At 36.6% G+C, this 26,068-nt stretch overlaps 1 protein-coding gene across 7 annotated transcripts in view; it reads left to right on the forward strand.

Annotated features, from left to right (window-relative positions):
- The window catches only part of WDR7 (WD repeat domain 7), a 361,510-nt gene that overhangs the window by 15,699 nt on the left and 319,743 nt on the right, over nucleotides 1-26,068 (forward strand). For 3 of the 7 annotated variants that reach the window (XM_082641443.1, XM_082641445.1, XM_082641446.1), the window contains exons 2-10: nucleotides 2,192-2,271; nucleotides 5,573-5,744; nucleotides 10,392-10,498; nucleotides 12,064-12,142; nucleotides 15,622-15,796; nucleotides 19,700-19,776; nucleotides 20,635-20,754; nucleotides 24,549-24,694; nucleotides 25,051-25,153. In XM_082641443.1, coding sequence (XP_082497569.1) covers nucleotides 5,586-5,744; nucleotides 10,392-10,498; nucleotides 12,064-12,142; nucleotides 15,622-15,796; nucleotides 19,700-19,776; nucleotides 20,635-20,754; nucleotides 24,549-24,694; nucleotides 25,051-25,153 — 966 coding nt within the window. In that variant the 5' untranslated portion in view covers nucleotides 2,192-2,271; nucleotides 5,573-5,585. Of the gene's footprint in view, nucleotides 1-2,191; nucleotides 2,272-5,161; nucleotides 5,242-5,572; nucleotides 5,745-10,391; nucleotides 10,499-12,063; nucleotides 12,143-15,621; nucleotides 15,797-19,699; nucleotides 19,777-20,634; nucleotides 20,755-24,548; nucleotides 24,695-25,050; nucleotides 25,154-26,068 lie in introns of those variants that run through there. The other 4 variants (XM_082641448.1, XM_082641449.1, XM_082641444.1 and 1 more) reach the window with 3 other exon arrangements.

Below are 26,068 nucleotides of genomic sequence, written 5' to 3' on the forward strand. Positions count from 1 at the left end.
TGCATTATTTCAAAACAGTCACTGCTGGAGTCAGGCAACCTGGTAATTGGGTCCGTTAGCCTCTGGGTTATCGGTCTACATATGACCTCCTTTCTGAAATTCAAACAGCTACAAGGGGTTATTTGCTACAAGAGTTTATAGGGAGAGTAAAGAGTAAATACCAGGTGCAGGGTGTAAATTACCTAAATTACACAGGATTAGGGGTGACAGGTTAGTTTTGTCAAGGACAAATCTAACTATAGACACTACAGATTAGTAACAGTTAAAATAAAACTAGGATTGATGAACTCATGCCAGTTTATGTTTCTTCTCTAGCCTGTTCACTGTTCCCTTTATTTTCCTGGTTATCAGGAAAGGAAAAACCTCATTTCAATTTTTGTTGCAACAGTCATAGTCATTCATGTCTTTTTCTTGCCTCTGGCCTTACATATTTCATCAAACCCCATGATTTACTGTTCTTCTATAATGCCTTATATTTTCTTTTTCTTTCAAAACTCTCATCATTTTAGCCAGGTTCTTATCACTGCAGCCAGGCTTATTGCAGTAGCATCCCATTTGGTCTTCCTGTCTGCAGTTTTCTCTGTGTTACTCCAAACTCCATACTATCTCAAATAGTCTTAGCATACTGCTTCTCTGCTTAGATGGATATATAGTTATGGGACCATTAAGTCTCTTTAAACTCTGGTCCTACTCAAGACCATTGTGAAACCTTGTAGTATCTTCTTCCTTCTCAAAACCTAAATTTGTAAATTCTGGTTCGGTGTATAATAATTTATCTCACATATTAGAATCTGAAATTATTGATGACTTCACTAGGCATCAGTATCATAATAATAGTGCCTATTCTTTATGTAGAGGGCGTTTAGTATTTTAAATTGTTTTCTCTTTACTTTTGTTCTTGGAGTACCTTTGTGTAAAAAAACCTGTATCGAAATCTATGTTGTGTTTTTATCAATTTGGTGTGATGAACACCAAGTCCTATCTATTGTATATCTAAAATAGCTCTCATATTCATCTTATTATTACCATTTTCACCACTGCTAACCTTCATCATATATTTATTAAAGACGTCCCATATGGCAGACACTATGCTCCACATCATATGGTGGTAAATACATAGATGTGGTTCTTGTTCTTAGGGAGCTTAAAGACTAGTAGGGGAGACAGCCATTAGACAGAGAAATCCAGAAATAGTAATGAAGTTGTGATACATTTAGGCACCATCTCTCTTACCAGCAGTACTGCAGTAGCCCCACTGCTCTTCAAACCCAGAGTTTTCTCCCTCCCTTTTGTATTGTAGCTAGAGGGATCTTTCTGAAAAGCTAATCAGATTTAAAACAGTTGACCTGTTTTCCATTGCTATCAGGTTAAACTCCAAATTCCTTGAGGTGGGTTACCAAGTTCTTATGATTTGGTGCATGTTGGCTTGTTGCTTCTTGTCTCATTCTTCCTTTGTGCTCTGAATGCCAGCCCTGCTATTTTCACTGTCCAGAAAGAATTGAGATCTCTTACCTTGGGGACTTAGAATATGTGATTCCTTGAGCCTCTTCCTTGGGTAATTACTACTCATTCTCACTCATCATTTCTTCCAAGAACCCTTCCTGGACCCAGTGAAGTATAGGTTAGGATATCCATCTTTTGTGTCTCCATTAGGTCTTGAGATTTGTCCTGTATCACACTCTGTGGTAGTTGTTTGCATGTGTGTAAGCCCCACTGTGTAGGGCAATGTGTCTATTTTATCTACTGTGGTAATTCCATGGTGTAGACACAGAATGGAAACTTGGGAAATGAGATCAGAATTTAATTTGAAAGCTGTCTTAGTATTGGGATTGGAGTCTGTAGTATTATTTCTAACAAAGTCATGCAGAATTGAATTGTCATATTTGTAGATAGAATTGTTTGACAGGCAGATACAGTAGTAGTACTTTTATATTGTGTCAAAAAGTCAGTGAAGGATAGTAACCTCTTGAAAAGGTACAACTTTATTAAATGTTAAGCGACAGTGCTGAAAGAAATCAGTAGATGTGGAAGCAGAATGTGAAGAATAGCAAAATCTGTGTTTTTAACAAGTTAATAGTTGCTGATCATCTGCCATGTGATGGATATTTTACTAGTTGAATTACATATATGATATATCTTAACCTTTATGACAGCTTTCTGAAAGGAGGGTATTATTGTCCATCTTTTACAGATGGGGAAGCCGAGACCTAGAGGGGTAACTTTTTCAAGATTGCATAGAAGAGTCAGGATTTGAATATAGTTCTTCTGACTGTAAGTTCAGTGTTCTTTCAACTATTATTTTTGCTGTTGTTTTTAACTGAAGTATGGTTTTATTTCTGTATAGAACTGAGAAATAGGTGCAATTAGGTGAAATAGAAAAATACATGAAATTAAGGTAACCAAAAGAGATGACTTGATTTTTTATCTCTCAGATCCCTGCTCTTTATGATTTGATTTCTTTGACTTCAAAATGATTCAAAATTAATTCTATAACTACCTCTTGATGAGAAAACTAAGCCTCAGAAATGAGATGATATGCTCAAAGCCTGCATGGTTGGTGGCAAAATGAGGGGTAGAATCTAGAACTGCTGTTACTTGACTCTAAAGCTTTTTCAGTAAAAAAGTTTTATTTAATAGCCAATGTCTAAATATAATTTTAAGTCAGATTTGATACAAACATAGATGAAAATTGAATGTTCTTAGCATTCTTCTGTTTTTAGGAGCATCTAGACGTACAGCATATTTATTTATAACTCTAAAATTTGAAAGGTGGCATTTCCCCTTAATGTATTAGTTACAAAATATGAGTATATTGTACACAATATTTTGGAGAGTTAGTAAGAATTTTCTTCAGAGTTTCTATTACAGTTAATACTATATGGCATTAATCACTTATTCAGTCACTTTTGATTTGGGCCTTTTCCAGAAAAATGTGATTTTTTTTTTTATCCCTGTGAATCCCTAATGTCCTTGCATATAGAGCAGTGAATTTTGAATTCGATCCCCCCCTCCCCCCCCACCTTGGTTGGACAGAAGTTCTTACCTAATTCCTCAGATAAGCAGTTGTCATAGCAGATAAGCTGATGTAGTGTGATCCCTTGGAAAAGATATAGTGAAGTTCTGTAACATTATTTCCTAAGGGAGAATTGCTTTTTGGATCATTAATTTTAGGCTGTGTTCTTTTAAAAGGACATGTCCCTGCTATGAGTTGAATTGTGTTCCCCTAAAATTCATATGTTGAAGTCTTAACCTCTAGTACCTGAGAATGTGCCCTTATTTGGAGGTCTTTATAAAGGTAATCAAGTTAAATGAGGTCATCAGGGTGGGCCCTAACCCAACATGACTGTGTCCTTATACAAAACGGGAGAGACGGGTACGTAGGAGAACACCATGCGAGCATGAAGTTGGCCTTCTACCAGCCAAGGAGAGAGGCGTGGATCAGATCTTTCCCTTCACAACCCTCAAAAGGAACTAACTGTGACACCACCTACTTTCAGACTTCTAGCTCAAGAGCTATGAGACAACAAATTCTGTTTTTTAAGCCACTCAGTTTGTGGTCAGGGCAGTTTTTAGGAAACTAATACAATGTATTCCTTTATGAAGATTCTTAATTGCCCTTAATGAGAATTCTTCTCAGATTCGGATTGACTGTCAGTTCCTGATTTTCGTTAGAATGTGAAGATTTGTTTTAGTTTCTGGAGAAGCTGAGTTAGAGATGGATGTGTTTTCCAATACCTTTATCATGTTATGGGCGATTATTTTCACTTGTTTTAAGAGCTATGAAATGTCTTCTTCTTCCAGGTTTCCCTGAGCTCCTTGTCACTTGAATGCCAGAATGTTCTTTCCTGTTGCATCAGAACAGACACATCTCCCTGTCACACACATATTCCTTAGTGCTGAATCTGTGTATTTGCATTCTCTTCAAGCTAGGCATATGCATCGAATACGAGTGCTCAAATATCGAGAGAAATGTTCTTTCCAGATCTCACCATATTGTGTTAGATGCTGTGAGCTTATTTAATTGAGAGAAATCTTCGGTGATATAACTTAAAAACAAATGCTGTCACCATGGAAGAATGAACTCCTTCCAGATTCTCTTTTTGAGAAAGTCACTGTTGGATATGTTATTCAGCCAGTAACATGCTGTACCAAACTTGTTAAAGTTGGCTCAGTGCTTTGTTTCATTTTCTAATATTAAATAGGAATATGGAAAGAATTGTTAGTGTCATAGTAGTCTATGAACTGCTGAACATGATACATAAATGGTTTTATAAATAGGAAGGGAACTTGGAATTAATTTTTCCCAAGTTGTAGCAAACAACTTCTACTTGTAGCAAACAGATGAAGTTTTGGGAGAGGCAAATTGGTGAAAGCCATGAATTCTAACAAAAAATAAAAGATGTAATATACATAGACTGCTTTTGGTAAACATCATTCATAATTTTTTACTTGCCTAATTTTCTTTCCAGGGAAAGGGATTTTAGTTTTAGTTTTATTTATTTGTTTAAAGAGTGTAAGTAGTGGATTAAAGAAAAGACTTTTACTAAAAGCAACCAGCAGTAGGACCATGGATATTGAACTAGTTTCTTTCATAGAAAGTGGTTATTCCTTTAAGTGTCTCTGAAAATTTCTTAGGACAATCTTAGCGTTCTAAAGAGTCTAGATTATACCCATATCTTTTGTTGCCACGTAGAAACCAAGCCTATCAGTGACTCATAGTGTCTCATAGGTCTGGCAGAGTCTCTGTGTTATATGGAGCCCTCTCTGATTATGCCAGTTTTCATGTCTCTTGAACTTCTCTGAACTAGTATTTAAGTCTTTAATCACACAGTTTATAACACCTAAATCTAGTTGTTTCACTAACTAGATCTTAATTTTGTCATATGAAGGAATAATTCCTTATATTTGTGTTATAAACAGGGTACTCTAATATACACTGCTTAATTGATTATTCATCTCAAATTTAAACACCTTTACCAGAACTAAATTTTTATTATGCAGAAATGAGTTTAAAGTTCTTTATCCCTCAGGTTTCAGAGTTTAGAATAAAAGACATTCTTGACTTTGAGACATAATAGGTTTGTACTAAATATGGTGAATGAGTTTCTCAGTGGGCAATATTCTTTTGAATGTTTAGGACACTGTCAAGAACTCTCAGTTTTTCTTGGACATTGCTAACTATTATTGGTTTGGAGACTTAACAAGATTTGGAGACCTCACTTGCCTTGGTAGCATAGCAGAGTGAGTAAGACCCCGGGTTCTAAGTCAGGCTGCCTGGGTCTTGACTGGGGCTCCATTTCGTCCATTTTCACTTTGCAACTCTTTATGACTCACTGTCTTTACATGTGAAAGAGGAGCGCTAATAGTACTTACTGTGTGATTTGTTGTGAGGATTAATTGAGATTTTAATTAGATTTTATATACTTTGATGTATGTGTCTGTTTTATTTATATATATAATGTTTAGAGGAATTTTTGGCACTTAGGAAGTTCAAGTTGGCTTCATAAGAAAAATGTGTAATATGTTTTAGAAGGAAACATACCATTTGACATTATTCTTATAACATTTCCAGGTTTGAAAGCACAATGGCAGGAAACAGCCTTGTTCTACCCATCGTTCTTTGGGGTCGCAAAGCACCAACCCACTGCATCTCAGCAGTACTTTTAACAGATGATGGGGCCACGATCGTGACTGGATGCCATGATGGGCAAATATGTCTCTGGGATCTTTCAGTAGACTTGGAAGTGAGTGTTTGAAGTGCCTATTGTACTTTTCACATATAAGAAACTACTTAACAAAAAAATAACACAGTTCCAGAATAATTTGACCTCATAATATATCTTCTGTGAGATATATTTGGACTAAAATTGGTATTCAGAATGATTATTTACATTATTCATCAGAGTTGACTTCTGCTGGCTTTTGGCTTGATTTTCAATTATAATAGCTATCCTACCTGGCTTAATATGTTACATTTAACATTTTTCAGAAAATTTCTAACCATATTGAAGGAGGTTTCCAAAAAAGATATTAAAAAACAATTTTGAGCATTTGTACCTTCTAAGGTCAGTGTCTTGAAGAGAACAAAACTTTTTGTAAAACTGTTTGTAGATTTTGTCATATTTATTTTAAAAGTCGCTATGTATTTTTTGCCATCCTTTACTGGTGTGGAATGCTCAGTATGCTCTGCTTCTGGGTGCTGGCTGTCTGTGGAGAGACTCTCTTTTTCCATATTTTAACCTCCAATCTCTGACAACTCTCCCCAGGAATTTTTCTGTAAGGGGAAACAGAGAGAATGGGGTGGTAGCTGGCATGGAATGTAGAAGCAAGAAAGTTGAGAACATTTTTTTTTAACAGGCTTATTGAGATAAAATTTACACGCCATACAATATACTCTTTAAAGTATACAATTTAATGTTTTTTTACTCTTTTCACAGAGTTGTGCAGCCATTACCACAGTCAATTTTAGAACATTTTCATCACCTCGGAAGCAAACCTTGTACTTTGTAGCAGTTACTCCCAATATACCCCCATGTCCCCTGGGCAACCACAAATCTGTTTCCTGTCTCTATAGATCTGCCTATTCTGGACATTTTATGTAAATAGAATCATTTAGTATGTGATCTTTTGTTGGCTTTTTTCACTTAGCATAATATTTTCAAGGTTCATCCATGTTGTAGCATGTATCAATATTTCATTTCTTTTAATGGCCAAATGAAATTCCATTGTATAGGTATACTGCTATTTATTTGTCTGTTGATCAGTTGATGGGCATTTGGGTTGTTTTTACTTTTGACCATAGTGAATAATGCTGCTTTGAACATTTGTGTGTGAGTTTTTGTGTGGACATATGTTTTCGTTGCTCTTAGGTATTCACCTAGGCATGGAATTGCTAGAACTGAAAATATGATCCACATACTTGGATGACATGTCAAGGCTAGGGATACAGTTTGGAAAGCGACTTGGAAATGAGTGTTGTAGAACGTGATATGCCTTCAGGATTGATAGCAAACTACATATGAATCAGCAGTGTAGTGATGAGGAGAACAAAATCCAACCACATTTTATTGGAATTATTACAAGCAATAAGACTTACTCGTAAGATCTTAGAAACCATTCTTTTACTGAATTTTTTGCATGGATTTCACTAGAATGTTATATTTATTTAAATTCAAGTAAGAGGGATTAAAGGGGGAGAGGAGACTGACTAGGAGAGAAATACATCCTTTGAAAGATATTAAGAGAATTGGACTATTTACCCAGGGGAAAAGAAGGCTGAATAAAAAGTGGCTTGGTTATTGTCTTTTGATTCATATGGAGGGCCTTCTTAATGTACTTTATAGCAGTCATTTATGCCTATGAAGGGCCAATAAGAAGTCATGTAACATACAGAGTGGGGAGGGCACAAAATACCTTCTCTTGAGGTCATGGTGTCTTCCCTTCTTTTGTTAGGAAAGGATTCTAAACTGTAGCTAGAACTTCTGCCATCCATATGTTGGTCTCCTTTTACCTGTGGAAAAGGGCAGCCTGGCCTAACATGGTGGCAATAAAATATCTGAGAGATATTGCAGAAGCAGTAGTTTAGTGAGTACCTAGACAGATGGTGATAAGAGTAAAGGAGGGAACCTGTTAATGCAGGTATTGTCTACAGTATAGTGTTTTAATGCTTTGACTACCTATAAAGCTGTAATTGCAGAGAATACAACTATAATTGCAAAGAATAGTATAACACATGGCGCTAATGAACGAAGTGAAACATTATGGTAAGAGCTCAGATGTTGCAGGTGGGTGAGGTTGGCTTCAATCTTGGCTACTGTAGTTAGTGTCTAGCTGTGTGACTTTTGGCAATTTTTAGCCATTTGGTGCCTAAGTCTTGCCATGTTTCAAATAGGATCAACTACACAAGGTTGTGGTAAGAATTCTATGAAGGAATGTGTATTAAGCAGTTATCACAGTGCTTGTACATAGTAAGGATTTATTTAATGAATGTAATTGTAGCATCTCAGGTAGTAGAAAGAAAAAAAGCTAAAGGGGGAAAAAAAAGGAGTGCTGATTGTTGGCTGACTATAGAACTAGTAGCCTCAAAGTTCCAGATTGGAACATTGATGTTAGTGTTTACTCTTAAGAACTGACACATCACATCATTTTATTCTAAACATCACACCTTGCCACTGATAACTTGATAACTGTCACTTTTGAACTGTGGTCTTTGATGATGGATGGTTTTTTGAATATGTTGAACAGATTATCTTTGTACTGATTATGTGTGAAATGTTTATTAGTTAATAACTATGACATAAATTTTTATGGGATATGGTGAGATATAGATAAAAGGTATAAATATAACAATATACCATATTTTAATTTTTCCTCCAGTTATATTAATACTTATTGTGTGAAGCCTCCAACTTCGTTCTTTCTCAAAATTGCTTTGGCTATTTGGTGTCTTTTATGGTTCCCCACAAATTTTATCATGATTTTTTCTATTTTTCTATTTCTGAAAAACACCATTGGAATTTTGATAGGTTTGCATTCACTCTGTAGATGGCTTTGGGTAGTATGGACCTTTTAATAACATTAATTCTTCCAACCCAAGAACGTGGGATATCTTTCCCACGTTATTTATTTCTTCTTCCATTTCTTTCATTAGTGTCTTATAATTTTCAGATTACAGGTGTTTCACCTCCTTGGTTAAATTTATTTCTAAGTAATTTATTCTTTTTGAGGCTATTGTAAGTGGGATTGCTTTCTTAATTTCTCTGTCAGATATCTTGTTGTTATAGAAACAACTGATTTTTGTATGTTTATTTTGTATCATGCAGCTTTTCTGAATTTGTTCGTTAGTTCTAACAGTCTTTTGGTGGAGTCTTTAGGATTTTCTACATATAAGATCATGTCACCTACAACAGAGACAAATTTACTTCTTCCTTTTCAATTTGGATGCTTTGTTTGTTTACTTTTTTGCCCAATTGCTCTGGCTAAGACTTCCAGTATTATGTTGATTAGAAATGTCAAGAGTAGCTATCTTTGTCTTGTTCTTTATCTTAGAGAAAAGGCTGCTAGCTTTCTACTGTTGAATATGATGTTATCTGTGGTCTTGTTGTATATGGCCTTTATTATGTTGGGGTACATTCCTTCTATACCCAATTTGTTGAGAGTTTTTAATCATGAAAGGATATTGAGTTTTGTCAAATGCTTTTATTGCCTCTATTGAGATGATTATGTGATTTTTATACTTCATTCAATTATTTTTGTTCATTTTTTCTAGATTTTGGTGGGAGTACAGTCAGTTCTAGTTACTCTGTTATGACTGAAAATGGGATTTTCTAGCAAAGCCATGTACATTGAAAATAAAACTAGCAATTGGTAAATTTGATTTTCTTGGGAGAAATTAAAGAATTGACCAAGAGCATATTTTTTCCCAGTGGAGGAACACAGAGTCTCTGTATAGAAATGAGTTTGGTTATATGAGAAAATTTTGGATGTATGAGAAAACATTCTAGGCCTGTTCTAACCATAAACAATGATTGTATTTTTCTTTTAATTATAAGTATGCAAAATATGGCTAAAGTGATTCTGATTCTTTGCAAAATGGATATCATTAAAGGGGCTTTAAAGGTATTAATCATATTCTGTTATTTTTAACTGGGTATTGAGTATGTGGTTATGTATTTTTTTATGTCTTGTACATGTGTTACGAATATTATTTGTATGTATTAAATGTTTAAGAAAGATATCCTGAAATTACTTAAGGCCTTGAAGTAACCTGAAATGATAGCACGCAGTTTGGTACAAAGTAGATGAATTTGGGGGCTGATTGCTAGACTATTTTAGAATAGTGGGTATTAAGCCATCCTTTCATAAGGCACTATGGCACTAAATCGTTAGTCTGTGAAGGTCAGTCTGGCTCCTGATAGTCAACACTGATATCAGCTTTTGGGAGGGTACCTGTTCTCTATTTTTCGTGTTTGGGGATGTTGGTCTAGAGACTCTAAATGTACTTTCAAATCATGCAAAGTATTATTTTAAAAATAGGTGAGGTTAAATTATTTTATATACTCATTCACATTCTTAACCTGATTTCTCAGTGTATTGGAGCTTAGTGCTAAACACTGCCCTGCTTTAAATCCTGGTTCCATCATTCTCTGCATGATATTGGGCAAGTAATGTCACCTCTTGGTTTTCCACTTTTGACTTTAGAACTACATGGTGGGATGATTGTGCGCATTAAATTGGTGGGAGTCAGTGTTTTGCAGCTCTTAGTTTTTGGTGTTCTGAGCAGTTCTTCTCAAATTTGTGTCTGTATATTGTACTGAATATTTAACAGGATTTCTAAAAATGATTACTTAAAAAAATTTGGTACGAATATCAACATATTTGTGTATTTCTAGGTTAATCCTCGAGCACTGTTGTTTGGTCACACAGCTTCAATCACCTGTTTATCTAAAGCTTGTGCTTCTAGTGACAAACAGTATATTGTGAGCGCATCCGAGAGTGGGTAAGTATTTTCTTATTCACTTTTCTCCTCATAAGTCTGTATTGCAAATAGTACCACTGTATTAGTAAGTAGGGAATTTTTTTTTCTTTTGGCGTCTCTTTTAAATAAATGCCTCAGTTGTTTCAACATAAAGATATTTGAAATATGGTTTTCAAAATGAATTTTATCTTTATTAATGATTTTTATAATACTTTGTATTTTATTGTAATTTATGATTATGTTTTTGCCTTGCTTTTGAGAAACTCAGAATACCATAAAATTTAAAGAATGGTCATTAATCCCCAAGGCATGTTTATTGAGTTGGCCGAGAACTCTGAGAGTTTTAAAAAACTTCAGTGATGCTAGGCTAGCATAAATTTGGAAGACGAAGCCATGCAAAAGTTTAAACAGTTATATTGATGTACATTAATGCACTAATATGGCTACATGTATTCCTAAAGCTCAGAATAGAGCTTGCTTTTAGAGAAGTAGGTCATTGAACAGTATTTGTAGGGTCTAGAGTGTGGGGAATTAGAAGAAAAAACTTTTAGAGTGTTTAGAAAATTGTATATTTACACAGTATGTTATTGAGGGAGTTGGGGAACTGGAAGAGAATTACTTAAGAACTTGTCCCTTCCACTCCTCATAATTTATGAATTTAAAAAGAACCTTGTGTAACTGAAAGGCAGCAGCAGGTGAAAATATAGTACCTTTTGGCCAATTAAAGGATAATTCATATTAGAGTGAATATTCTAAACAGATCGGGTGAATTTCCTTTGAAAATTTTATACCATATGAGATATAGGAAAAAGCAACTTAAAGAATACCCTAATATCAGGATCATTACATTTTATTAATGTTGTCTTCTGTTAAATAAATCTTAAGTTTACTTCTTTAAAATACAAGGCATATTGACATTTCTAATTTCAAATGTTGTATCTTTAGTGTGAGATAAAGCTTTTTTCTTTTGGTATGCAGGCAATAAAACTTCTGCAATAAATATGGAATCAAAACTGGAATATTATATTGAATTTGCAAAGATTTGGAATTCAGTTGACCTTAAGTTTTGCTTTTTGCAGTGCTAAGTTTTCTAGTAGGCTGATAACCGATGGAAAATTGCAGTGGTTTAAATTAAAAGTTTATTTCTAGTTTTTGTCACTTGCCCTTCATATATCACTTAGGGCTGTACTCTGCTTCATAATTCTCCTTACTTTGAGGCTGAGGGTGAAGGAGCCGCCGCTATCTGGAATAGAGGCAGAGGAGGAGAGTTCTGGAGGGTCTCCTATCAGTTCTGGTCAGAACTCCTCACAAGACTCCACCAACTAAAAGGGAGCCAGGAGGTGCAGTCCTCCCAGGTGCCCAGAAAGAATGTGGATCAAGGTGGGGGTGGTTAGGTGGGAGGGGAGTTTAGGATGGTGGGTGGGAGGACCAGAATTTTTGATGAACAGCAATAATGACTATATACTATCAATACTTTTTCAGAAATATGTCGGTTTTAATGGAAGATTAATTTTAAACCACTGTGACAAAGTTTAACAGTGCTTCCAAAACTCAGATTTAAAGTCAGCTGTTATCTTATTTTATAGAGAGATGTGCCTCTGGGACGTGAATGATGGCAGATGTATTGAATTTACAAAATTAGCTTGTACACATACGGGCATACAGGTTAGTATCAATTTCTGTAACTGGCCAAGTCAGCACAATTTATTATAGGTGTACAATTGAAAAAATGTTTTGTAAACATTGAGTCTATATGTTTATATGAGAAGTGGGTGGGGATGGGTAATAGGACAGGAAGACTAGAATTAGAGTAGTAAAAGTATTTTTCATTAGACAGTGTAGTGGGGGAGGAAAACAAAGAAGAGGAGACTAATGTTGAAAGATGTAATACGTAAGCCATTGTCACTGCTGCTTCTGCTCTCTCTGACTATCCTGGTTACCCAGGTGAGACCCCCTTTACTGGTTGGGTAAGTGTTCTAGATCCTAAATAATGGAATTCTCTCTTGCTAAAGCCTTTGTGATTCCACTCACGATTGACACTATCCACTTTGGGGTTGATACCCTTTTCCTTGCTTGTGCAGTTGGTTCTTGAGCTCGTGTTTTGACTTCACAACTCTGTAAAAGAAAGGACCATTTCATATGCCTGGCTTACACAGGAATTTGCACAGGAATTTATAGCTTCTCACTTACATTCCTGGTATTCTTCCTTCTTCTTTCATAACTGTCAAATTCTTTGTGCTTCAAACTACTCATCATTTACTGTGTTGAGTGTTGGGAAATTACAATGTATATAGAAAATGTGATTTATGTTCTCAGTGGGGAAGAAGAGGGAAGAGAAGAGAACTCACATTTATAAGAGATATTGTATAGGTGTTTCTTGTATGGTTTCTCATTTAGGCCTCCCCACATCCTTACAAATTAGGTAGGAGTACATCCTTTTAGGTATAAGGAAGCTGATAGCCGGAGTGATTAAATGACTTGCCCCAGTCTCACAGTGAGTCATTCCTGGCACTAGGATCCCAAATCAGCTTTATCTGACTCTAGGGACTGTGTTGTTTCTGTTATATCATACTGCCTCCCTTAAAACAGACAAGTAAAATCATTTGTTGAGGAAGAAAACCTTCTGTGCTAACACAAGTTAGACAAGCAAAGGAAAATTTTCACAGATGGTTAGTGTGATATAAATCTTTAGTGACTACTTATTGCCCTGGCAAAATCCTTTTAAAAGTTGCTTCTTCAATGCTGTTACGGCATATACTTTTTATTTAAAGGGCCTGTATTATTTATTTTTTATCATATGAAGAATCATCAAGATTTGTAAAGAGACAAGGGAAAATAAAATCATTTAGATTCATTGACTTTATAGATAATTTAATTGGAAAATTATATATAAGTATCAAACTCATTGGATATAAATATTTTAACTGTTGTATAATTTTATGATTTAAAAACTTTTGGTTTATGTTTTAGGAAAAATTATCTTTATTCAATATATTTTCAGTGCCTGCTATTTATCAGATCCTGTATTAGGCCTTCCGTATTTAGATTGGCAGCCATCTCTAAGTAGAAGATGCTTTTTGGCATTTACTAGTGTGTGTGACAGGTGTTTCCTGGGTGATCCTCACCCTCTCAGGTTCAGAAGCAGGTTTTAAAAAAAATTTTTGTTTATTTAGTTATTTATTTTTGTCTGCGTTGGGTCTTCATTGCCGCGCGCGGGCTTTCTCTGGTTGCGGCGAGCGGGGGCTACTCTTCGTTGCGGTGCGCAGGCTTCTCATGGCAGTGGCTTCTCTTGTTGCGGAGCACAGGCTTTAGGCGCATGGGCTCAGTAGTTGTGGCACGTGGGCTCAGTAGCTGTGGCTCACGGGCTCTAGAGCACAGGCTCAGTAGTTGTGGTGCACGGGCTTAGTTGCTCCATGGCATGTGGGATATTCCTGGACCAGGGCTTGAACCTGTGTCCCCTGCACTGGCAGGCAGATTCTTAACCACTGCGCCACCAGGGAAGTCCCCAGGTTGTTCTTATATGTGTAGCAATGATGAACCTTGATGGCATTGGCACTTACTGAAATCATAAGGAAGTGCCAACTTATTAAATTATCACATGGGGGCATCCCTTTTTAATATTTGGAAAACCTGTTTCTCCATTAAGGACACCTTTCTTGCCCATATCAAAGTGTCTTGGAAGCTAAATCAGCGTTCGGAAGATGGTTTGAGAATATAACTTTCAAGCAAAAGTGAGAGGCATTTAGTCAGGCATATCTAATAAAATATCCCTGCCCTCAGGACAGAGCTCTTCTCTAGTGACTGCAGTGCACATGTCTTTCCTGGCTGGTGCTGAGTGAGCGCTGACAAAGTTTGCTTACGTGCCCCATCCCTTTCTCCTTCACACATCCTCCCCTTCTGTGGGTCAAGGCTACCTATGGTCACATTATTATATGCATGCGAGAGCCTGGCAGTCCCTGGGAGCCCAGATCGTGTGTTATGGATCAACCTGAGATCTAGAGGTCCCCCCTATGATAGTCTATGTTTTATTAGACCCCTCTCTGGGGTTTAGTGGTGCTACCTTGCACTTAGTTAATGTGCTCCATGCTCAGTGTTTATGTTTAAGAAGTTGTGCTCCTTGTGCAGGGAACTTCATAGTTGAGAAAAGATTGTCTTCCTTCACATGCAACGTTGAGCTCTGAGCAGTGGGTGGATGAGTGTGGGAGCAGACTGGACCTGGGTTTCTTACTTATCTCCCCAGTTGTGGAGTGGTTACAGCATTGCCCCTTGTGCGGTGTCTAGCTTGCCCTCACGTGATTTATATAAGGTCCAATCCCTTGGAAAGTAGTAGTCTGGTTACTAGATGTCTTTACCTTCTAAAAATCCTCTAGGAGAATCATTCCACTAAGAGAGTCACTTTTTCTTTTTTTTGAGGCTAAGGGAAGACAGAACCTTTGATAAGTTGTTGGTCTTAGAGTTATTCTTTCTCTGCTCTTTGCTTGATGGAAACTCATCTTATCCTTTTGAGTTATTCTTGGCATGAGTAACACCATTGTATTGGTTCTTCCTCTGTTTTTCTTCCACAAAGTATAAGTGTGCACTATGAGAATGGTTTATAATGGTTGTTTCACACTCTAATCTAAAATAACACACTTAGATTACTCAGAATTTACTTCTGAGTATATTTGAACAGAATCATCCTTGCTTCTAAATTTTATTTGGTCATAACTAGTAATTATAAACCTATACTCACTGATTCTCATTCATCTCAAACTCATATTATTTTTGTGACCCACGTGAGCTACCCTTTTGCTTTGATTTGTGAAGCTGATTTTATTCAGGTGTTTTATTAATTCATTCAACAACCCTGTTTTAGATGCTACAGGAGAACAAAAAAGAATTATCATGAATTCTGCTCCAAAATAGTTCAAAAAGGAAGATAAGATATTAGGAAGAAAATAATTTTGTTAGATATTTTGAAATATTAATGTAACTTGATGTCTGCACATGTGTAGACATGTGTATATGTAGACGCATGTAATATGTACCATATAGTACATGTCTGGAAATATTACTGGAGAAATTGAGCATCATAATAAGCTTGGTGCATCCATGTGAATCAAGTATCTCAAGTAAAGAATATTTAAAAATCTTCTTCCTTTTAGTTCTACCAGTTCTCTGTTGGAAATCAGAGAGAAGGAAGGCTTCTATGCCATGGCCATTATCCCGAAATCCTCGTGGTGGATGCCACCAGCCTTGAGGTGTTGTACTCCTTAGTATCAAAGATTTCTCCAGATTGGATTAGCTCCATGAGTATTATTCGATCCCACCGAACACAAGGTCAGTGTGCCCTTTAGGAATTTCTACACTATGACTTAATGGTTAGTTTACTGTAGAGTTGTATGATGTGTCACATATTAATATACTTTGTTATATTATATTCTTAGGTTTAAGAAATAACTTCTCTCATGATTTATGGTCTGTCTCTACCTTCATAAAGGAGTCTTTGATTGAATTAAGATTTAAAGTGTTACATTATCTCCATTCCATGGAATAGATCACTAGTTTCTGGCTGTCTTAGAGTGTGTCAGTGATTTTCTGAAGTGGAAGAATATCTTAACCCCTTGGAGGTATGGTAGGAGGAACTATAGTTTATCTGTGTATTTCTTGGACCCGGTTTTGTCACTTGCTGAGGAGGCATAGGAAGTGTTTCCATTTTTTGTGGAGATGATGAAAATGGAGGAGATTACACACAATTAAATTTAATGAAAGGTCCTGGTAAGTGCTTGGTGTGTAGTTGATGCTCAACAAATACAAGTATGTTTTCTTCATTTCTGTTGAAACCTTTCAGTAACAATTGCGAGAACAAAAGTAAAATTGTTCAGGACAAGAACAGTAATTAATACTGAACATGTATATTCCTATATGTCTCTTTTGGAGCCTTTTTTTCCTCCCAAGTGCCTCATAGTTGTATGCTCTTCTGTAAAGGCTGACCTGTAATTAGCACCACTGCCACGCTGTGAGACTTCATTTACTGCGTGCTCACAGTATCGGGCGCATGCTGAGCATTACATGTGGTAACAGTTCTCACAACACCCAGTGGGATAGGTACAGTTGTCTTAGGATGTGTGGATGCGGAGATGGGTGAAGTGTAGCATGGTGGAGTCTTTACTTAAGATCACAGAGCAAGTCTGTGGCTTACTGGTGCCCAGATGGACCCGAGCGGTTACTTTACCACTGTGTTACACCACCTCCATTGGTGAACTGCCTTCAGTTTCGTGGGAGCTTTCCTTTATTACCTCTTATGGTTGGAAATCAGCTTTTTATTCAACAGCCATTCAGCAGATATTTATTGAGTGCCTACTGTCTTCTAGGTACGAAGGATTGAATTACTGAAGGGACTCAAATTCTAGTAAGGGAGGATGATATATAAACAAATGGCAGTTCAGGGTGTGAAATGTGATGAGATAGAGAAATAGCACAGAGGCTAGAATTATTGAAGGCAGTGAAGGGGCTTTGAGGGCAAGTAGGAAGGCAGCCCAGATTAGATGAGGTCTCTAAAAATAGTTTGTACATAGGTACAAAAAACATTATCTAGGTGTGTGTGGGAATTATCCACATGTGAAATATACATGTACACACTGGTCTGAATAGGACAGAATGTAACTTTAATGGAAAATTTTGTGTTGTGCATGCATTTCTAAGTGTTGTCAGTTTATAATGTTGGTAACATACACAATTTTTAATCTGCTTTACCCTATTCTAGTGTGTAGATATTTGAGAATTTTAGATATATTGGTATGTTGCACTTTTACAGTAATTGACAGACTTGTGAGTAGTTGTTCTAGCTTCTTTGTACAGAGATTGTGGAATTGTAATCAGTGCATTTCAGTGCTTTACCTTGCCTATGGAGCCAGGCAGTACAAATAAAGTTTATATTGAAATGTAGCAAACACTGTTTTTTAAATAACAGTAATAACTAACTTTTATAGATGTGTTGAGGGCTATACCTGTGGTGTGTCTTAATTCTCATAACAGGCCACTGAGGTAGGTACTGTCGTTACTTTATTCATTTACATTTGCTTACAGATAAGCAAATTGAATTTAGGCTAGGTTAGTTAAGTTGTGCACAGTTCATTGGTTAATTAGTGAAGAAAATGTGATTTTAACGCATACTCCCTCACTCTGGAGCCTGCATTAGACTGCTATCTAATGCCCCTCCTCTCAGAATTCACGAACATTACTGTCGTGCTGTGACTGCTCCCTCACCCGAAGCTGATGAATTTGGGTTTTATGTCATGTCTTTCTCTTGATCATGGCCTATGGAGGGTGTGGTGTGCAATAAAATGGCGGGCAAGGGAGGTGGGGAAGGGGGAAATGTGTGCCCTGAAGAAAGAAAGTGACTGTGCTCCCCCATGATGAATAACTAAAAGTGAACTTTGAAGAATAGAAGTTGTGTGTTTGATTTTTAGTTTTTTAAATTCTTAAAATTCTTTACTTTTAAAGTAATATTTTAGCCTAGTAATCAAGAATATTTGAAATTATTAAAACTTGTAAGTTAGAAATAAATCAAGCAGCTAAAAAAAAAACTTTTCCTTGAACTCCAAATTTTTTGATCATCTTCATTAACCTGTTTTGAAATCTGTTCCCTGTTATTTCATAAAATATAGAATTAGGTTTGCATGCTAATTGTAAAACATGCTGTTATTTAATTTCATTAAAGCACACCACATAAGGGAATCCCCATAAGGTTAACAGCTGATCTTTTAGCAGAAATTCTGCAAGCCAGAAGGGAGTGGCAGGGCATATTTAAAGTGATGAAGGAGAAGAAACTACAACCAGGATTACTCTACCCAGCAAGGATCTCATTCAGATTTGATGGAGAAATTAAAACCTTTACAGACAAGCAAAAGCTAAGAGAATTCAGCACCACCAAACCAGCTTTACAACAAATGCTAAAGGAACTTCTCTAGGCAGGAAACACAAGAGAAGGAAAAGACCTACAATAATAAACCCAAAACAATTAAGAAAATGGTAATAGGAACATACATATCGATAATTACCTTAAATGTAAATGGATTAAATGCCCCAACGAAAAGACATAGATGGGCTGAATGGATACAAAAACAAGACCCGTATATATGCTGTCTACAAGAGACCCACTTCAGACCTAGGGACACATACAGACTGAAAGTGAGGGGGTGGAAAAAGATACTCCATGCAAATGGAAATCAAAAGAAAGCTGGAGTAGCAATTCCCGTATCAGACAAAATAGACTTTAAAACAAAGACTATTACAAGAGACAAAGGACACTACATAATGATCAAGGGATCCAACCAAGAAGAAGATGTAGCAATTGTAAATATTTATGTACCCAACATAGGAGCACCTCAATACATAAGGAAAATACTAACAGCCATAAAAGGGGAAATTGACAGTAACACAATCATAGTAGGGGACTTTAACACCCCACTTTTCACCAATGGACAGATCATCCAAAGTGAAAATAAATAAGGAAACACAAGTTTTAAATGATACATTAAACAAGATGGACTTAATTGTTATTTATAGGACATTCCATCCAAAAACAACAATATACACATTCTTCTCAAGTGCTCATGGAACATTCTCCAGGATAGATTATATCTTGGGTCACAGGTCAAGCCTTGGTAAATTTAAGAAAATTGAAATCGTATCAAGTATCTTTCCTGACCACAATGCTATGAGACTAGATATCAATTACAGGAAAAAATCTGTAAGAAATACAAACACGTGGAGGCTAAACAACACACTACTTAATAAGCAAGAGATCACTGAAGAAATCAAAGAGGAAATTAAAAAAACCCTAGAAACAAATGACAAATGAAAACACAACAACCCAAACCTATGGAATGCAGCAAAAGCAGTTCTAAGAGGGAAGTTTATAGCAATACAATCCTACCTTAAACAAGAAACATCTCAAAGGCTCCTTAAAAAACTAAAAATAGAACTACCATACGACTCAGCAATCCCACTACTGGGCATATACCCTGAGAAAACTAGGGGGAAGCAGCTGCATAGCACAAGGAGATCAGCTTGGTGCTTTGTGACCAACTAGAGGGGTGGGGTGGGCTAGGGAGGGTGATGGAAGAAAAAAAAAAAAAGCATACCATGGTCCATGTCACTGTTGTAACCATATTATTGTTTAGAAATGTTGTGCTTGTAATTGGCTTGTAATTGGCTTCTTTTTCCTTCTCGGTGTAGAGGACACCGTGGTGGCACTCTCAGTGACGGGCATCTTGAAGGTGTGGATTGTTACCTCGGAAATAAGTGGCCTGCAGGTGAGACAAATGAGGCTGGAAGTCAGTTCTCTGTTTCTGTTCTTATGGAGTCTTACATTTTAGTCATGATAAGCCCCTTCTCTTTTTTACTTAAAGAGGAAGGAAAAAGCTATTCTTTTCAATAGTCTTGTTGACATAGTATAGAAGAGTCCCCTAGTATGCTCTCTCTGTACGTAAATTATTTTTTTTCCCTTTTGAGGGTAGATATCTGCCTTATCAAGGATGCAAAGCAGAGAAACATGCTGTGCAGGATCTGAAGTAGAGAAACACAGAAGAGGATTTTCCTCAACTGCTTCTGTTTAAATTTGAAGTTAAAAGGTAGTTTGCTTGAGGGGAAAAAATAAAGCAAACCACCACAAAGAAGGTATAAAGCAAGTTTTAGTCCTCTGAGTTCTTTGGACTTGAATTCCTTGTTACTTTTTAGCAATAAGAAAGGCAGATCAATTTTCTGGCACTATAGATAGTAATCTCTTCAGTTAGGGAATTTTTAGACATTGAATCTGGGAGAAAGTGCAGGAATTGATGAGTTTTTTTTTTTTTTTAACCTACAAGCACATGTAACTGTAAAAATTAGGATTGACTCAAATTTTTGTCATCTGTCTTTGGCAGTGATGACACTCTGACTCAACATTAGTATTTTAATCTTAAGTAGCTTTGTAGCAAAGATGTTGTACCCAGATGATTTTAGAGTATATCTTTGCTGCTTTTTACTACCTTGGTTCTCACGTGAGGGGCTAAATTGATGAACATATCAATTATTTCAAACAATTATTTCATTTTGTTTTCTTTATCATTGTGTGATAATTTCAACTGACGACCCAGCCAATCCTAAAGTTTTACAGATCTTTCTCTTTTCAGGATACTGAGCCAATATTTGAAGAGGAATCCAAACCAATTTATTGTCAGAATTGCCAAAGCATCTCTTTTTGTGCATTCACACAGAGGTCGCTTCTGGTTGTGTGCTCCAAGTATTGGAGGGTAAGATAACTACATAAGTAAGAAGTTGTATTTTTGCCCTTCATGATATTGGTTTATCAGACTTCCGAAGATAATTGTAAGGTGGAGCTTGGTGTTAGAGTATTTGAAACATTTGGTCTGATTTTGATATCATATTTTGAGATATGGAATTTGGTTGTATATAGTTGTCTTTTTTGTTTTGGTTCATAGAATGCTTCAGTTAATGGTTGTTAGTTCTATTGATCTTAATTTCTGCCTTTTACTACCATATTTTTCATTGTCTTGTCAGTACAGCATGGGCAATGGTGGTGAGTTTTCTGCAAGTTGGCTGTATCTTTGTAGGTTGTTATTATCCCAATTGCCATTCTTTTCTGACATTTTGGAGTTGGCAGGGTCTTCTGTCACTGAAGAGCTAATGATGGAAGGTATATATTACTTTCACATTGCCAGACTTTAATATTTCCATAATAGAAAAAGAGCCATCAAGTTTTGGTCACTTGCTGTGCTCTGTGCTTAGCATATTTTTCAAAGCTTTCCATGTATTATTTGGAAATAACTCTCCAAGGGGTGGTATATTAGTTATCTAATCCTGCGTAACAGATTACTTCAAAAGTTAGTCACTTAAAACAACAAATATGAATCATGTGCTTTTGGTCAGGAATTTGGGTTTCTGTGGGTCAGGAATCTGGGCATGGCTTGTCTGGGTACCTCTGGTCTGGCTGGGTACCTCTGGCCCAGGGTCTCTCGCAGACTGTGATGAAGGTTTCGACCGGGATGACTGCCTCATCCCAAGGCTCACCTAGGAGAGGGTCTGCTTCCAAACTTACTCACCTGGTGGTTGACAGGCCTCAGGTCCTACTGACTGTTGGCTGGAGACCTTAGTTCTTTGCCACGTGGGCCTCTCCCTTAGGACAGCTCACAACACAGGAGCTGCCCTTCCTCAGAATAAGTGAGCAAGAGGGACTTCCCTGGTGGTCCTGTGGTTAAGACTTCATGCTCCCAATTCAGGGGGCACAGGTTCAACCCGTGGCCGGGGAACTAAGATGCCGCACATGCTGCACAATGTGGCCAAAAAAAAAAAAAAAAAGTGAGTAAGAGAAGGTGTAGCCAAGACCCACCTAATCTTAGAGCTGAGATCCCATTACCTCTGCCACATTCAGTTCTCTAGAAACCATCACAAAATGCCACCTGTACTCAAGGGAGAGGATTACCTGAGGATCCTAATACTACCAGGAGTCAGGGATCGGTGGGGCCATTTTAGAGGCCGCCTGCCACGGCAGGGATTGTGGCTTTGCCCATTTCGCAGATGAGGCAACTGAGACGTAGGGGGGATAAATAACTTGGCTAAGGTTATACAAGTGGTGGTGGTTGTACAAGTGACTAAGATTATACAACTCAGGCAGCCTGACTGCAGCAGCTCCTGTCATTACTAGTGTGCTATCCTGTCTCAGAGTGGACAGCCTTGCCATATGACTGTTGTTTGGGAATAAGATTGGAGAAGAAAAGCTAGCAGCTGCTTAGTTGTAGTAGGCCATATGGGATCCTTCCTTTGTCTTAAAACTTAAAACACATCCAAAGAGAAGTAAAACAAAGTGCAGGAGGATACAGTGAAAAACATACACCCTTTTCCCCCAGGGTACTTCCCTTCCCCTCCCCAGAGGCAGTAGCTAATACCAGTTTCTTGTGTGCCCATTGTCAGCATTTTATAATCATGTGAGATCAGCCTTCTCTTAAGTGCACACACAAGAGTGAAAAGACTAGATCAATGGTACAGGATAGAATGCCCAGAGGTAAACCCACGCACACATGGGCACCTAATTTACGACAAAGGAGGCAAGAACATACGATGGAGAAAAGACAGCCGCTTCAATAAGTGGTGCTGGGAAACCTGGACAACTACATGTAAAAGAATGAGATTAGAACACTCCCTAACACCATACATAAACATAAACTCCAAATGGATTAAAGACTTAAATGTAAGACCAGATACTATAAAACTCTTAGAGGAAAACATAGGAAAAACACTCTTTGCCATAAACCACAGCAAGATCTTTTTTGACCCACCTGCTAGAGTAATGGAAATAAAAACAAATATTAAAAAATGGGACTTAATTAAACTTAAAAGCTTTTGCACAGCAAAAGAAACCATTAACAAGACAAAGAGACAACCCTCAGAATGGGAGAAAATATTTGCAAATGAAACAACAGACAAAGGATTAATCTCCAAAATATACAAACAGCTCATGGAGCTCAATATCAAAAAAAACCAAACAATCCAGTTAAAAAATGGGCAGAAGACCTAAATAGACATTTCACAAGGAAGGCATACAGATGGCCAAGAGGCACATGAAAAGATGCTCAACATCACTAATTATTAGAGAAATGCAAATCAAAACTACAATGAGGTATCACCTCACACAGGTCAGAATGGCCATTATCAAAAAAGCTAGAAACAATAAATGCTGGAAAGGGTGTGTTGAAAACGGAACCCTCCTACACTGTTGGTGGGAATATAAATTGATACAACCACTGTGGAAAATAGTATGGAGGTTCCTTAAAAAAACTAAAAATAGAACTACCATACGACCCAGCAGTCCCACCGCTGGGCATATACCCTGAGAAAACCATAATTCAAAAAGAGTCATGTACCACAATGTTCATTGCAGCTCTGTTTACAATAGCCAGTACATGGAAGCAATCTAAGTGTCCATTGACAGATGAATGGATAAAGATGTGGCACATATATACAATGGAATATTACTCAGCCATAAAAAGAAACGAAATTGAGTTATTTGTAGTGAGGTGGATGGACCTAGAGTCTGTCATACAGAGTGAAGTAAGTCAGAAAGAGAAAAAGAAATACCGTATGGTAACACGCATATATATGGAATCTAAAAAAAATTTTTTTCTCCCATTCTGAGGGTTGTCTCTTTGTCTTGTTAATGGTTTCTTTTGCTGTGCAAAAGCTTTTAAGTTTAATTAAGTCCCATTTTTTAATATTTGTTTTTATTTCCGTTACTCTAGCAGGTGGGTCAAAAAAGATCTTGCTGTGGTTTATGGCAAAGAGTGTTTTTCCTATGTTTTCCTCTAAGAGTTCTATAGTATCTGGTCTTACATTTAAGTCTTTAATCCATTTGGAGTTCATGGTACTGATGAACCTAGTTGCAGGGCAGGAATAAAGAGGTAGACATAGAGAATGGACTTGATGACATGGGGTGGGAGGGTGAAGCTGGGGTGAAGTGAGAGTAGCATCGACGTATATACACTACGGAATGTAAAATAGTTGGCTGGTGGGAAGCAGCAGCATAGCACAGGGAAGGAGGCTTAAGAGAGAGGGGATATGGGGACATGTGTATGCATATGGCTGATTTGCTTTGTTGTGCAACAGAAACTAACACGGTGTTGTGAAGCAATTATACTCCAGTAAAGATGTTTTTTTTAAAAAAAAAAGACAACCCACAGAGTGAGGGAAGATAGCTATGGTGTACACTATGATGAGAGACTCGTCTATTATTGATAAAAAACAACTTCTACAGGTCAAGAAGAAAAACACCGACAACCCAGTAGGAAAACGAACAAAAACATTTCACAAGCGAGGAAAGCCAGGTGGCCAGTAAATGTGTAGAAAGGTGTTCAGTTTCATTAATCATCAGGGAAATGCATACGAAAACGACATGTAGATGGTATTGCAACCCACCAGCGTGACTGTCTCAGACAGTTACTGCCAAAAAGAAGTTGTCAGTTTTAATATGGTTAAATTGTCTTATTTTGTTTCATGGTTTTTAAAACAATTGCGAATCTCTTATTCCTCCTAGGTATTTGATGCTGGGGACTACTCCCTGTTGTGCTCGGGTCCGAGTGAAAATGGACAGACATGGACTGGAGGTGACTTTGTCTCGGCAGATAAAGTCATCATTTGGACTGAAAATGGGCAAAGTTATATTTACAAACTACCTGCCAGGTATTCAATAAATAATAAGTTAGGACTTTAATTGAAAGCAAAAGATTCCAAATTTGGGGTATAACCTGAAAGTATGAAAATGTAGAAAGTATAAATATTTAAGTTAGGTAAAAAACTTGAGAACTTAAGTTAGATTTGTAATTGAGGCTTAACTTCTAAGCACAAAAATTAGGTGGAGTTTTTATTTGAAGTAGGGTATGTTAGTAACATTAATTATTTAATTTCATGCCTATATTAAATTAACTATAATTAAAACATCCATATTTTGTCCATTGTCAAAAAAAAGTCATCATATGGTATGATAAAATATTTAATGTCAGTATTTTTACTGAATGTTGTAGTTTTCTCATTTTCAGTTGCCTTCCAGCTAGTGATTCATTCCGCAGTGATGTGGGGAAAGCAGTTGAAAATTTAGTTCCTCCGGTACAACATAGCCTCTTGGATCGAACAGATAAAGAGGTAAAATTCTTCAGGTATCATTTATAATTGGTAGTTATGTTGAAAAATTTTTACAACTATATTATTGGTGTCTTTGGTAGCTAAGCATTTGAAAGATTCAATACAATTCAAGGCTGTGTGTTAGATGCTGTAAAACATTTTGACATGTCAGTTATTATAAGCACAATTTTCAGATTTGCTTATAATATGCCTATAATGTAGCATTCACTTTTCTCCAGGAATAAAAATGGTCTTATACTGATGACAAAGTGCCAGTGACTTTTTGATAAAATTCATATTGATGGTATAAATTGATTTTATACTCATGCAGTTATAAACATAGTGAGAGATGTAATTTTAGAAGGACAAAGATAATTATGTAATAATGCTGACTGATTATTATTTGAACAAGGTATTTCAGTATCTCCCCAAAATCATGTAGTGATTTAAATCATTAGGCATTAGAGATAAAGAAAAAAGACATTTTTTCCCTATAAAAACCAAATTTATTATGACTTCTAAGAACCTACTTAATATCAATTTAAAGTTGAAATGCACTTAGTACTGGGTTATCAACTCTATTCTTTGAGCATTAAGAAAGCAGCTTTGGTTTTGAAAATAAAGTTTCCTTAAGTTCTAGGTTTCCACAGCTTTTTCATTCTGAGCATTTTGTTCCATCTTTATGTGGAGAGATGGTGAGGGGAAGGGAATTAATTTTTACATGAATATTTTGAATATATAGAATTTATACTTCCATATACAATTAAGATCCTCTATGACCTGTCCTTTAGTCTCTTAATTTAAACTCCTACTTACTGCTCTCCAAACTAGATAGTCACTTCCGTTTAAATCAAGGGATAATGAATTAAATAAAAAACATATATGATGGGATTTCCCTGGTGGTCCACTGGTTTGGACTCAGCACTTTCACTGCTG

Source organism: Mesoplodon mirus (assembly GCF_964341445.2).
Source record: "Mesoplodon mirus genome assembly, chromosome: 13".
Taxonomy (NCBI): domain Eukaryota; kingdom Metazoa; phylum Chordata; class Mammalia; order Artiodactyla; family Ziphiidae; genus Mesoplodon; species Mesoplodon mirus.